Below are 13,882 nucleotides of genomic sequence, written 5' to 3'. Positions count from 1 at the left end.
TGTGGCTAGCTATGACACTCAGTTTGTGTTGGGATTATTGCCACATTGAAAACAACTGAGAACTCGGAAATCTCTGACTTCCGACTTCAGTGCATTCAAGACAAATGGGAACTCTGAAAAAAATGAGCTCTGACTGGGAAAAAATAAAATATATATTTTGAACCGTCATCCAACTTGGAATTCCAACTCGGGAATTCACTGAAGATCACTGACATTGATTGATTAATTGATCGAATTCATTAGCCAATTTAAATTAAAAGGCACTCCAGCCGATGACGCCTGCACATACAATTTAAGAAAATTGTATGTGGTCCATCATGATTTGACCTCGTATGTAAGTTTTCCAGTTGTCTTGAATGCACCAGCTACATGTCTAAACAAAAGACTCCACTTTGCCAGATGAATACATGACCCATGAAGTTAGCCAGGTGTCTCTGGATGTGATTACGGCAATCTATTGTATTTCATGAACATGTGTACATGTCCAGACAATAGTGACCCATCCACTTAGCTAGATGTGGCTGGGGGTGGTTGTAGCATTTCTTTCACAAGAACCACCGATTTAGAGAACTGTGTCTGGTTAAGAATCATCTAATAATTAAAAATATATATGCATTAACCACTTCACTGTATTGTTTACACCTTCTGTATCCTATGTGATATGTATGTGACAAATAAATGTAGATTTGATTTGATATAGTGTGTTTCCCAGAGACGGTAGTGTGAAGAACAACATGACCTGCACCAAAGTCAGATTAGCATAATTACTTTCCCATTGTTACTAAACTCTAGTGTATGATATATTGTTGTGTCTACATTTATCCAATGTAAAAAAAACAATTTCAAATTTTACTACATAGGACCGAATCGAGCCGGTTGATCACAAATGATTGTGCATCTACAGTTGAAGTCGGAAGTTTTCATACACCTGAGCCAAATACATTTAAACTCAGTTTTTCACAATTCCTGACATTTAATCCTAGTAAAATCCCCTGTCTAGGTCAGTTAGGATCACCACTTTATTTTAAGAATGTGAAAAGTCAGAATAATAGTAGAGAGAATGATTTTTTTCAGCTTTTATTTCCTTCATCACATTCCCAGTGGGTTAGAAGTTTACATACACTCAATTAGTACTTGGTAGCATTGCCTTTAAATTGTTGAACTTGGGTCAAACGTTTCAGGTAGCCTTCCACAAGCTTCCCACAATAAGTTGGGTGAATTTTGGCCCATTCCTCCTGACAGAGCTGGTGTAACTGAGTCAGGTTTGTCGGCCTCCTTGCTCGCACAGGCTTTTTCAGTTCTGCCCACAAATTCTCTATAGGATTGACTTTGTTGTCCTTAAGCCATTTTGCCACAACTTTGGAAGTATGCTTGGGGTCATTGTCCATTTGTAAGACACATTTGCGACCAAGATTTAACTTCCGCCCGAGATGTTGCTTCAATATATCCACATCATTTTCCATCCTCATGAAGCCATCTATTTTGTGAAGTGCACCAGTCCCTCCTACAGCAGAGTTCGCTGACAAACATGATGCTGCCACCCCTGTGCTTTGCGGTTGGGATGGTGTTCTTCGGCTTGCAAGCCTCCCCCTTTTTCCACCAAACATAACGATGGTCATTATGGCCAAACAGTTCTATTTTTGTTTCATCAAACCAGAGGACATTTCTTCCAAAAATACGATCTTTGTCCCCGTGTGCAGTTGCAAACCTTAGTCTGGCTTTTTTATGGTGGTTTTGGAGCAGTGGCTTCTTCCTTGCTGAGCGGCCTTTCAGGTTATGTCGATATAGGACTCGTTTTACTGTGGATATAGATACTTTTGTACCCGTTTTCTCCAGCATCTTCACAAGGTCCTTTGCTGTTGTTCTGGGATTGATTTGCGCTTTTTGCACCAAAGTACGTTAATCTCTAGGAGACAGTGAATCATAAGTGAAATAATCTGTCTGTAAACAATTGTTGGAAAAACTACTTGTGACATGCACAACATAGATGTCCTAACTGACTTGCCAAAAATATAGTTTGTTAACAAGAAATTGTGAAGTGGTTGAAAAACGAGTTACAATGACTCCAACCTAATTGTATGTAAACTTCTGACTTCAACTGTACCTTGGTAGTCTATTGGCCATTGCCATGTTGTCAAGTACCTCAGTAAACATTTGTGGCATACAACCTACATAATTGATACATTGACAAGTACAGTTGCTTTAACACAATACAAAAAAATACCTAAAGGAGAAACTGTGTTTAGGAACAGATTGAAATTTAATGTGGGGGAGAGGTTTCCAAAATGTTTTTCTTTTGGGAGGGTTGTGTGTTTTTGGGGGTGGCACAGGAGAGGGTAGTGCATTTTTTCCCTGGTTTACATTTGCTCTTCTGCTCATATTTTCCCTATAAACAATGGCTTGACTAACTTTTGATATTACCCTCATAAAGTCTAGAAATGTTTGTGAAGGTTTGGTATTGTGTGGCTATTATTACTCTTTAGCTACTGCAGGCCTATGGTATGAAGGCAGTGTGCCCCGGCGCTCCAACTGTTTCTGACAGTTCAACTTGAGGTGAGTAAGACTGTTTCAGGCCTTTCAGTAACTTTTCAGAGTTACTCCTATAATCGAACAATATAATGTTTATCTTTATACAAAATATTCTGATCGGAAATGTACTAAATCAGATTTCCCCCTAGCTGATCATTGTCTTTAGCAAGCACTGATCGTAGTTTAATGAAACAGGCAGGGTGAGTGAGTGAGCTCGTCTGTGGTGGTCAGTGAGCACTCAAACTAGCCCTGCGTGGCATCAACTGTGCCACAAAAGAATGCTACAGTTATTGTTATTTGTGGTTGTAAACATTATTTTGAGTTACTTCTATGAGCGGGGAGTATGTTCAGTTTATTTTATAGTAGAAGGGGAAGGTCATGTGAAAATATTTTTTACTTTGGGGAGGGGGGGTGCTTTTTTATGACACTTTGAGTTGGACCAGCCCCTCACCCCAATACATTTGTATCTGTCTCTTAGGTAACCAAACAGGTTGTTGGTGGGAAAATTGAACAGGTAGTGTAGCATGATTTAGTTTTCGCCAGCCTATCAGATAGGTCTGTGAGTATGAACCTGCCTATATGTCCATTTTTGCATTTCATGGGCAGAGGACAACTGCACCAGACGTGTAAGAGCTACTCACCAAGATGGTCAAAATTGGAGTGATCGTGGTACTTCTCAGTGTGATGTGTAAGTGAAATTCCAACCTTGACCTATTTTTCAATAATGAATGGCTTAATTCCAAGACCCTAGTTCTGGACTAAAACTATTCTTAATGGAGATTCTGAAAAGCATTCTACATGGAGATGGCCTAGTCTGTGTCTAGGAAAGCAGTAGTTTATCATGTATTTCTAGTATGTATTTCATAAAACTAATCTGAAATGGAAAAGGAAACATGGTGCATATGAATAAAAACTGTGGAACTGTAAATGATTTGTTAGATATTTCACCTCAGGCACAATTGAAGGTGTTACAGAAAACAATTTTAACAGAACAATATTTTCTCATTTAAGTTGACTGTTTCTTGTAAATGCATTGCATTGCATTATTATGGGCAATAGTTTTATTTTAATTAGTATTGTTATAAAATTTGTTTAACAGATGAGACACAATGCAATGATGTTCAGTATCAAACTCCAGTTCGGGAGGTTCATCCTGGGGACCTAGTGACTCTCTACTGTGTTTTTTCAAAGGAAGATATCAATATGTTCTGGTACAAACAAATGGTTGGGCAAAAGCCTCAAAGTATTGTAACAATGACAAAATATGATATGCCTGTATGGCACAAGGACTTTAACCATTCACGTTTCAATGTGGAGAAGGCTGATGCTGATGGGATGTATCGACTTGCTATTACAAACAAGGACCAAACAGATGAAGCCGTGTACTATTGTGCAGTGAGAACAGCCTATGAAGTCAACTTTATCAAATGGGACTCTTTTACTATTGAAAGGTAATCATAGTACCTAAATACTATTAACATTAGTACATTTACATGTTATTCACACAGCTCCCTTTGTACCCACTGTGTTGTGTTGATTGTTTGAATGCCAATAGTAGCATGCACATATGTGTTATTACAAATTCTACAATATGTGGGTCTAATCCTGAATGCTGAATGGTTAAAACCGCATTCCAGCCAGTGCCTATTCCACAAGTTACCACCGGCTAAATCTATGACGTTAAAATGCCCATTTACTTTGTTCCATCTGATTGCGCAATCCACTGTCTCATCAGCCCAGAAAAGCAATTTATAAACTTAATCTCCACTATCAAAAGCATCTAGACATTATCTCACATTTCTATTAGACTAACTAGCTTTCTGTCTCTCCGACATTTGCAACATTGTTTCTATATTCATATTCGATCTCCAGCTATCGGGACGAGAAAGACAAACAGGCAGGCAACGTTTCTCAGCAAGTTGAAATCATGAATTAGCTGGCATAATTTTTATGGATATATACAAATACATGTCAATTGAAAATTAAAACAAAATTAAGTGCAGCTAGTTTGCAGTTTTTCCAGCTTCAGTTCGAAGTGATTGTGTTAGCTGTGTTGTTGGCTAGCTCCTCTGAACAACAGTGTGCTGACAAAGGAGTACATTTTCTATGCCAGGTGAAATCATGCCTCTTTGTGAAGCATGTGATACATTAGAGAATGAAAACATGTATACCATTTAGGTAAGAATCACCAAAGGTCACACTGCCATACTGTGGTGCAGAGGCCAGTGTCTGACTCAGTCCATCCAGGAGACTTTGTGACTCTGTAGTGTACAATACTCTCTGAGACCTGTACAGGAGAACACAGTGTGTACTGGTTCAGAGCCAGATCAGAAGAATCCTATCCAGGAGCCATTTGCACCCCTGGGAACAGGAGTGATGAGTGTGAGAAGAGCCCTGAGACTCCCTCTCCTAGACAGTGATGAATCAGCGATACATAAATTGGCTTAATTATTTATTTGCAAACTAACTAAATCCTCACACAGAACACGTAAACAGACACAGCATAGGTTATTGATTGCATACATAATACAATGGAAACAGGTCCCTAGTGGACTAACAAAAGCATGACCGTTCGGTTACACAATGGAAAGGGAGGGGTATGTAAGGAGATGGAGAGACAAAGAGTCAAGTTATCGTACATATATTTGGAAGCTACACTCACGGGAATATGAATACTTTGCACATGGACGACTGCTCATTCGGAAAAGAATTGCAATGTATATATTTACGCATAGATGTCTTTGTCGTCTCACTGTTGAACTCGATGGTTCTATGGAAAGTGGTTCGATGTAAGTCTCTGGTTGTCCACCAGAGATCACAATGTCCTAATTTGTAGGCTTCTTTTGTTTCGGAGTGTTCATTGGAATAGGTACTTCATGTGTACCACACGGTGTTCAGAGGGATCTCTTCTTCCCTCTCGTCTTTGGTCAAATGTACTAGACTACATACACAGCTGCAGACTGTGAATGTTTGGTCCAGTCTTTACCTTCATTCGTTGAGAGTTTCAGAGGGTCCTACCATTCTCAGCTGTGTAGCCACCGATCCACCCTGTCTGGTTGCGTATTTTTAACCATTTCAACGTGTGGGCCAGAGCCTCACGTTCTCTAGTCTTCAATGATTGATTATTCAGGGTTCAGCTCCCGACCACTATACACGCCAGAAGTAACCTGGCATGTTTTAGTCTAATGTACATTTTGTTAGCGAGTCCTTTTAAGCATTCTGGCCTTGGAGGGCGTTCCGTCATGTTGACACAAACTCTGAGGTCACTTGTGCGTGGCTACTGACTGGGCACAAGTTTGCATGAAACACAATTCTTGTTTAGAAGGCTAAAATCACCTTTTTATATTTTCAAAAACAGTTTAATCGTTCTTCATATTGTATTAACAACATTTAGATGTAAACCTGATATACTCTGTATACAAGCTCTTCAAGTTACAATGTTCCCGTTATAACGTCTTTCAATTAATTTTAATGACATCACAAAATATACATACATTTTCCATATTCCATCTCTCATCATTCCCAACATTCGGATGTTGAAATTTATTCTCCCAGTGTTCCTTGTTTGATGTTGAAGTTTTGGGCAAGAGTCTATATGTAACACAGGGATTTCTTTCCCTTCTCATACTAAAAACCCCAAAGGGAGATTTTCTGCAAGGTATTTACGACCAGTTGTTAAGTCATAAAACCAGCCCAACTCCCCCCCCTCTTTCCTGTGGGAGATTGGAGGTTTGGGATGTCTGTCCGCCATGTGCCAAACTGATCTGGCACCTTTGATCCTCACCAAGGAGAGAGAGTCATGACACTAGCTTACAAAAAAGTATGTGACTACTATCTTACTTAATGATCAACATCAATGCTTTATTTTTCACTGAGACCAGCCATTTCAGATGTCTGCTATGCTACTCTACTATTCTGTAACAAAGACTTGTGGAAATGATTCGCTCATCTTGTGAAAAAAAAGATTCTGTCCATGTTTCTTCTCAGGGATTCAGTGGTGACTGGCTACAATACACTGGAGTGACCTTCACCACCAAGACAACTGGAACCAGGAGAAAGAAATGAAAGAACAGGGAGCATCCAGTCGTTCATCCATTTTAAGTTACAACCTGACAGAAACAAGCAATCTTTTTTATAGACATCGATTACAGTTTGTTTTCTACAGTTTAAAGGTGTGTAATTTCCAGAGTTACTAACCAATCCTATATATATTGTGTGGCTTGTGCTTTTTTGGTTCTTTGATTATTTCAGAAATTAAGTGTGAATGCATGTGCAGGATGTTTAATTAGTAATCCATTTCAAAGAGTTGAACTTTGAGGACAGTTGTGTGAATCACCCTATGTACCATTATTAAAAGGTCAATTTTAAATAATGTGATGAATCAGACAATGTTTAATTAAAACATTTGTTTGATGATTCGACACAGCCCTACAGGTACATGCTGGTACATTATAGCTATAATTACAGTACGCTGTTGGAACTCTGTAGATACTGGAGAACGTAATAAACCTACATTATATACAATGTTTAAGAAGTCATGCTATCTTATTGGTGGTTTCATGGGTTACAGTAAATACCACACCAATAATACATTTAAGAAAAATTATTAAAACAATAAAAATAGAACCATTGTGCAATTATATATTATTGAAAATAGAGAAAAATGAATCCTTGTCCAAGCCAGAATGCCTCACAGTGGCAGTAGCCTATCTTCCGATTCTATAGCGGAATGCAGCTTGATGTACAAGTACACCTCCTGGACAGGACACTTATCCCAATCCATCTCCTTTATGCTGAGTGCCAAGCAGAGAGGCTGTCAGGGTTGTGTGCGGAGAAGTATCGGAGTCAAGCGCAGGACACAGGTGTTGAGTGAAACCACAGTGTTTTACTCAAAATAGATGCAGAAGTTTCACAAATGGAAAATATCATAAATACACACGTAAATATCACAACACCTAACGCACAAACAATCACGGACAAAACAGAAATGAAAGCCAGAGGGTTAAATAGGGAACATGATGGGGGAATAAAACCAGGTGTGTATAAACAGACAAAACAAAACGAAACTGAAAAATAGATCGATGGTGACTAGAAAGCCGGTGACGTCGACCGCCGAACACCACCCGAACAAGGAGAAGGGCCGACTTCGGCGGAAGTCGTGACAGAGGCATCCTGAGGTAGGTGCTAAACAGCTTACTGACTGTACATTGTACTGCATGATTGTGTATTTATTATATTATTTATTTATTTATTTAACCTTTATTTATCTAGGCAAGTCAGTTAAGAACCAATTCTTATTTACAATGACGGCCTACCCCAGCCAAACCCAAACTCGGACGACGCTGGGCCAATTGTGCGCTGCTCTATGGGACTCCCAACCACAGCCGGTTGTGATAAAGCCTGGAATCGATGCGAGAAGGAATACAACAAGTTGTTTGTATGTGGCTATGAAAGTGAGTTTGTGTGTGATCAGGGGTGTATTCATTCTGCCGATTCTTTGTAAAATAAATCTTAAATGGAAGAAAACGTAATGTAACGGGGAAAGACATACCTGAATGTTTCAAAAATAAACTCTAGTTTGTAACTGTTTGACTAATGATTGCACCCTAGATCAGCTAGATGCAGGCAAAAGTGTGCAAGGCGGTATTGAGTGTGTCCTTGTCTGTCCATGTGTCACTGTCTGTCACCTCAAATCTTTCTCTCAACCTGTGCACACCTACGTTGTAAACTTTCATTCATAGGCTAGGTTGTGGCAAACTCGTGATGGGTATAGGGAAAATTTTGCCACTGTCTTACTTGATAGCAAATGTCACTGTATCAGTAAGGCTAAAATGTCATGACTGTTTAAACATATTATATATTAAGAAAAGTTTATTTACCAAACTACATCCATTCCTCTGCACATAAACAAAGTTCACTCCCAGTCTGAGTATCTGACATCAGAGTACACACTCTCCTGTGGTGTCTCTCTCTTCTTTCTTCCTCTTTTAGTTTTACTCTCAGAGAAATGCAATGCAGCATAATTCAGGGTATCTGGGTCTTGTTCCTGTGAATCATCATCATGTTCTTGGTTTTTGATACAAATGTAGTCATAATAATAGCCAGATAATTAGAGTATCTATTATCATATTGGATATCACCTACCAACAGGCCAATATTATAACAATTGTTTTTATTTACCTGATCACATTTGGTGCTTGAGTTGTCATGTCCAATATGCTGAGCAACACTCACTGCTAACATGAATAAAAACAAGCATGAACATGACAAAAGTCAAGATAGGTAATAGACAGAGATGTTTTACTTGATAACAAGTATTGTGTATTAATCGTAAAATGTATTAGGTGTTCATCTACAGTTTGTAATACCAGAGAGCTCACCTTTATTATGTTCACAAATTGGCTTTGTATTTCTGGTGAAGACGAGGATAATGATCACAATCACACAGAAAACTGATGTCACTCCCAGTCCAATGACTACATGATCCAGCGATCTTTCTGAAAGGAAGAAAAAATGTAATAATAAGAGTCGACATACAGTATACCATTCTTATATTAAAATGGTAAGAAAGATATACAACCCATATATAAAAAAATATTGTAAGAGAGAAATAAATACCACCCTTATATTGAAATAAAATAGTAAGAGATATACACCACCATTATTTTAAAATAAAATAGTAAAAAAGATATATGCCACCGTTATATTAAAATATAATAGTATGAGAAATATATACAACCCTTATATTAAAATAAAATAATAAGAGAGATATATACCACCCATATATTAAAATAAAACAGTAAGAGATATATTTATACCACTTTTATATTAAAATAAAATAATAAGAGAGATATATACCACCATTATATTTCGTTTAAATATTAAAAGAGATAAATACCACCCGTATATTAAAATAAAATGTGAAGAAATATGTACTATCCTTATATTCAAATAAAATAGTAGTAGGGATATATACCACCATGTATATTACAAAAACTTTGTAAGAAATATATACATATATATATATGTTTCTTTAAATAAGTTATTCATAACTATCAGCAGGTTGTATTGTATTTTGTTTACAACATCTAAGAATTTATAGCTGAACATTCATTTCTGGTCAATGATGAGAATATTGTTATAGCAAAAGGCACATAGCCTTCAACCACTGTGCTGTACACTGTCTGTACAAAACATTGTCCACAGGTGCCAGGCACACTGGTTTTAGTGTGTCAAGAACTGCAACTCTGCTGGGTTTTTCATGCTCAACAGTTTCACATGTGTATCAAGAATGGTCCACCACCCAAAGGACATCCAGACAACTCGACACAACTGTGGGAAGCATTGGAGTCATCATGGGCCAGCATCCCTGTGGAACGCTTTCGACACCTTGTAGAGTCCATGCCCTGATGAATTGAGGCTGTTCTGTGGGTAAAAGGGGGTCTAACTCAAGATTAGAGAAATGTTCTTCATGTTTTGTACACTCATTGTATATACACCTCTTAAATATTACTAAACCTTCTATAATTCCGACACTATAACACATAATATTCATTTCTTACCAATATTTAGGTTTGTTCCGTTGCCAAACAGGATCTCCCCACATGTGGCCACAGCACAGTAGTAAGTCCCAGCATCAGAGAGACTGAGGTTGTTCTTGGAGAGGCTGTAGACACAGCTCTGTGTAGGAGAGGGAGTCTCAGGGCTCTTCTCACACTCATCACTCCTGTTCCCAGGGGTGTAAATGACTGCTGGATGGGATTCTCCTGATCCGGCTCTGAACCAGTACACACTGTGTTCTCCTGTACAGGTCTCAGAGAGTACTGTACACTGTAGAATCACAGAGTCTCCTGGATAGACTGGATCAGAAACTGGTTGCTGCACCAATGTAGGGTGATTGTGTCCTATATTGTGTAATTGTATTTGGAAAATAATTATTCATAAGCTTGTAAAGTGGAGACGTCATAGAACTTTAAGTAGTAAACATTATTTTAGGCACATGGCAGTTTTGGAAACAGTGCTTTGCTTGCTAGAAAATAGTGGTGCGGTTGCTAATTAACTGTATACCTTTTATTTATTTGTCAGTAATTTTTCTAATTTATTCACCCCACAGTCAGCCAAGATGCTTAGCTAGCCAGCTTAAGAGTTGTTTACAGTAAAAGTTAGTTAGCTACCGTTTCTACACTATTTTGCTAGCTATACCGTAACATTGTCATTTCAAAATCCTGTCTCCAAAAATGACAAGTGTCTTTACATTTTACCATTATGACACGCATTCATGAATATCCACTTTCTAAGCATACAGCAGCAAGATTGTTTATACTTTTTCTGAACATCTACTGTACATGGCAGTGTACATCTACTGTATGTATAACAATACACAAAAACACTTGGTGAACATTGAAATACACAGTTAAAATTAAATTACCCTTCACAGCCAAAAATGTTGCATTTCCATAGTTCATCCCATACATTGTCCCAATTCCACAAAAGTATGTTGCCTCATCTAATGTGCTGATATTTCTGATTTTGAGATTATACCCATATTGAGATTCCTCCACATGGAAACGTGGGTTCTTAAACTCTCCTTTAAGTACAGGTTCTGATGCATAGGATACAGATGCGACAAGATGGGGCAATTGGCCAACAGTTTGTCTGTACCAGTACAGGAATTGTTCAGATTCCGCTTTAGGACATGGCAAAGATATAGTGTCTCCAAATAGACGAGTAGTCACTGGTATTGGTTGAGGAGTGTCTTCAGTCTGAATCATGTCTGCCAAAATGTGAACGTAATCAGATGTCAATTTCAAATGGACAATGTTCATCCTTTGAATAACACTGTATTTTCTTAATTAAGTCATCAAACTACTGCAATTCAAATTGTCTGAAGATATATCGGTCACATTGCTGTCTAAACTGAATATATTTCATTACCTTTAGATATGACTTTCCAATAAGATAGTGCTATTCTTTTCAATTTTCCTTTTTAGTGTTCAGTTAAATATTATGTGATATTAGGACATGCACTTACACACTTGAGAGAGAAGTCCCCAAAGAAGGCAGATTCTGATCATCTTGATATGGACTGACTGTAGCTTTAACAACTGTTTTTCTTTGTTACTATGAATGACTGAATGACAAAATGAAAAGAATTGTGGGCTGTTTAAAATCTCAGAAAGACTTGATTGGTTAGGGGAAAGACATGCATCACTTCCTGTGCAACATTTTCACCCGTTTTCAGCCATGTACTGTATGCAATGTAAAGATTTATGTTGTGCACACATTTTTTGGCCTACTTTACAGCAAGATATTGCTTAGTGGTGCCATAAATCCCAGACACAGATTAAGTCTAGACCACAAATAAAACCATTCTCAATAGAGATTTTCCATTGAAAGAGCCTAGTCCAGGACTAGGCTTAATCTGTGTCTGGAAAACAGCCACTACAAATTCACGCTAAATTTAGCCACCGATAGCTAACTATCAATGGAAGTGATAAGTCAATTATACAGTGTTTTTTTATGGAACAATCACTTTTAAGTAACATCAAACCAAATATAGAGTTTTTTTTGGCCATGAAAATTGCATGATTGCCCCTATCATTCCAATAGATTTATAGCTAGCTGTGGCTAAAGTTAGCTGAAGTCTGTAGTTCCTGTTTAGAGAAAACCGACCAATGGAGTACATTTTGTCTTGACTACTTTCACGGCGAGGAACCATCTTACATGAAGTTGTATAATGCTGAGCTTCCCCTTTAATGCTGAGTGTGAAGCATACTGTGTAATGTTGACCAAAAAAAAAAAAAGGTTTTAATATGCATTTTAATATTTTGCAACATTATAGGGTCAAATAAAAATGCAGATTGTTTACAGTTTACTGACAAATGTGTGAGACACTTACCATATGCAAGAACAAAAAATAAATAATAATAATACATTGATGATACATTGAGAACTACCAAATATTTTACCAAATACACATATTCACAGTGGTGGAAAATGTATTTAATTGTTATATTTGAGTAAATGTAAAGATACACTTGAGTATAATGAGTACGTTTGGGTGTCAGAGAAAATGTATGGAATAAAAAGTACAATATTATCTGTAGGAATGTAGTGAATTATAAGAAAAGGTTGTCGAAAATATAAATAGTAAATTAAAGTACAGATACTAAAAAAAAAAGACTTAAGTAGTACTTTAAAGTATTTTTACTTAAGTGCTTTAAACCACTGCATATTCACAGATTTATGAAGTATGTGGTCATTCTATGATACAAGTTCAAATGAAACTTAATCAACTAGGGTTATAAGTCTCTGTTATTCAGTTAAAAACTCAATTTGAAATGGATATACGTTGTTATAAATGGTAAATGGTAATAAATGGTATAAAAGTATTATAAAAATAGATGAATGAACTAGATTTTTTATTTTACCGTTATTTTACCAGGTAAGTTGACTGAGAACACGTTCTCATTTGCAGCAACAACCTGGGGAATAGTTACAGGGGAGAGGAGGGGGATGAATGAGCCAATTGTAAACTGGGGATTATTAGGTGACCGTGATGGTAGAGGGCCAGATTGGGAATTTAGCCAGGACACCRGGGTTAACWCCCCTACTCTTACGATAAGTGCCATGGGATCTTTAATGACCTCAGAGAGTCAGGACACCCRTTTAWCRTCCCATCCGAAAGACDGCACCCTACACAGAGCAGTGTCCCCAATCACTGCCCTGGGGCATTGGGATCTTTGTTTAGACCAGAGGAAAGAGTGCCTCCTACTGGCCCTCCAACACCACTTCCAGCAGCACCTGGTCTCCCATCCAGRGACTGACCAGGACCAACCCTGCTTAGCTTCAGAAGCAAGCCAGCAGTGGTATGCAGGGTGGTATGCTGCTGGCAAGATCCTTAAATCTTCTGAACAGTACTGACACAAACAGTTACTTCGTAAAGTATTCAGACCCATTCACTTTCTCCACATTTTGTTAGGTTACAGCCTTATTCTGAAATAGATTAAATGTTTTTTTTTCCCTCATCAATCTACACACAATGCCCCATAATGACAAAGCAAAAACATTTTTTTTATCTTTAGTAATGTTAGCAAATGTATTTTCATAAGTATTCAGACACTTTGCTATGAGACTAGAAATTGAGCTCAGGTGCATTCTGTTTCCATTGATCATCCTTGAGATGTTTCTACAACTTGATTGGAGTCCACCTGTGGTAAATTCAATTAATTGGACATGATTTGGAAAGGCAAAAACCTGTCTATATAAAGCCCCACAGTTTACAGTGCATGTCAGAGCAAAAACCAAGCCATGAGGAAAAAGGAATTGTCCGTATAGCTCCGTGACAGGATTG

At 37.8% G+C, this 13,882-nt stretch overlaps 1 protein-coding gene across 1 annotated transcript; it reads right to left on the bottom strand.

Annotated features, from left to right (window-relative positions):
• Window positions 1–5,009: 5,009 nt before the first annotated feature.
• Window positions 5,010–11,644, bottom strand: LOC111965571 (signal-regulatory protein beta-2). The gene is made up of 6 exons (XM_023989725.2): window positions 11,561–11,644; window positions 10,958–11,302; window positions 10,092–10,433; window positions 8,910–9,026; window positions 8,710–8,765; window positions 5,010–8,575 (listed from the first exon to the last, which is right to left on the bottom strand). Exons 1-6 carry the CDS (start codon window positions 11,601–11,603, stop codon window positions 8,444–8,446), a joined length of 1,035 nt encoding a protein of 344 aa, XP_023845493.1. The 5' UTR covers window positions 11,604–11,644; the 3' UTR covers window positions 5,010–8,443.
• Window positions 11,645–13,882: the final 2,238 nt, after the last annotated feature.

Source organism: Salvelinus sp. IW2-2015, linkage group LG6.2 (genome assembly GCF_002910315.2).
Source record: "Salvelinus sp. IW2-2015 linkage group LG6.2, ASM291031v2, whole genome shotgun sequence".
Lineage (NCBI taxonomy): Eukaryota > Metazoa > Chordata > Actinopteri > Salmoniformes > Salmonidae > Salvelinus > Salvelinus sp. IW2-2015.
The sequence above is the reverse complement of the archived record's forward strand: the minus strand, read 5'-3'. Positions and strand labels throughout refer to the sequence as shown.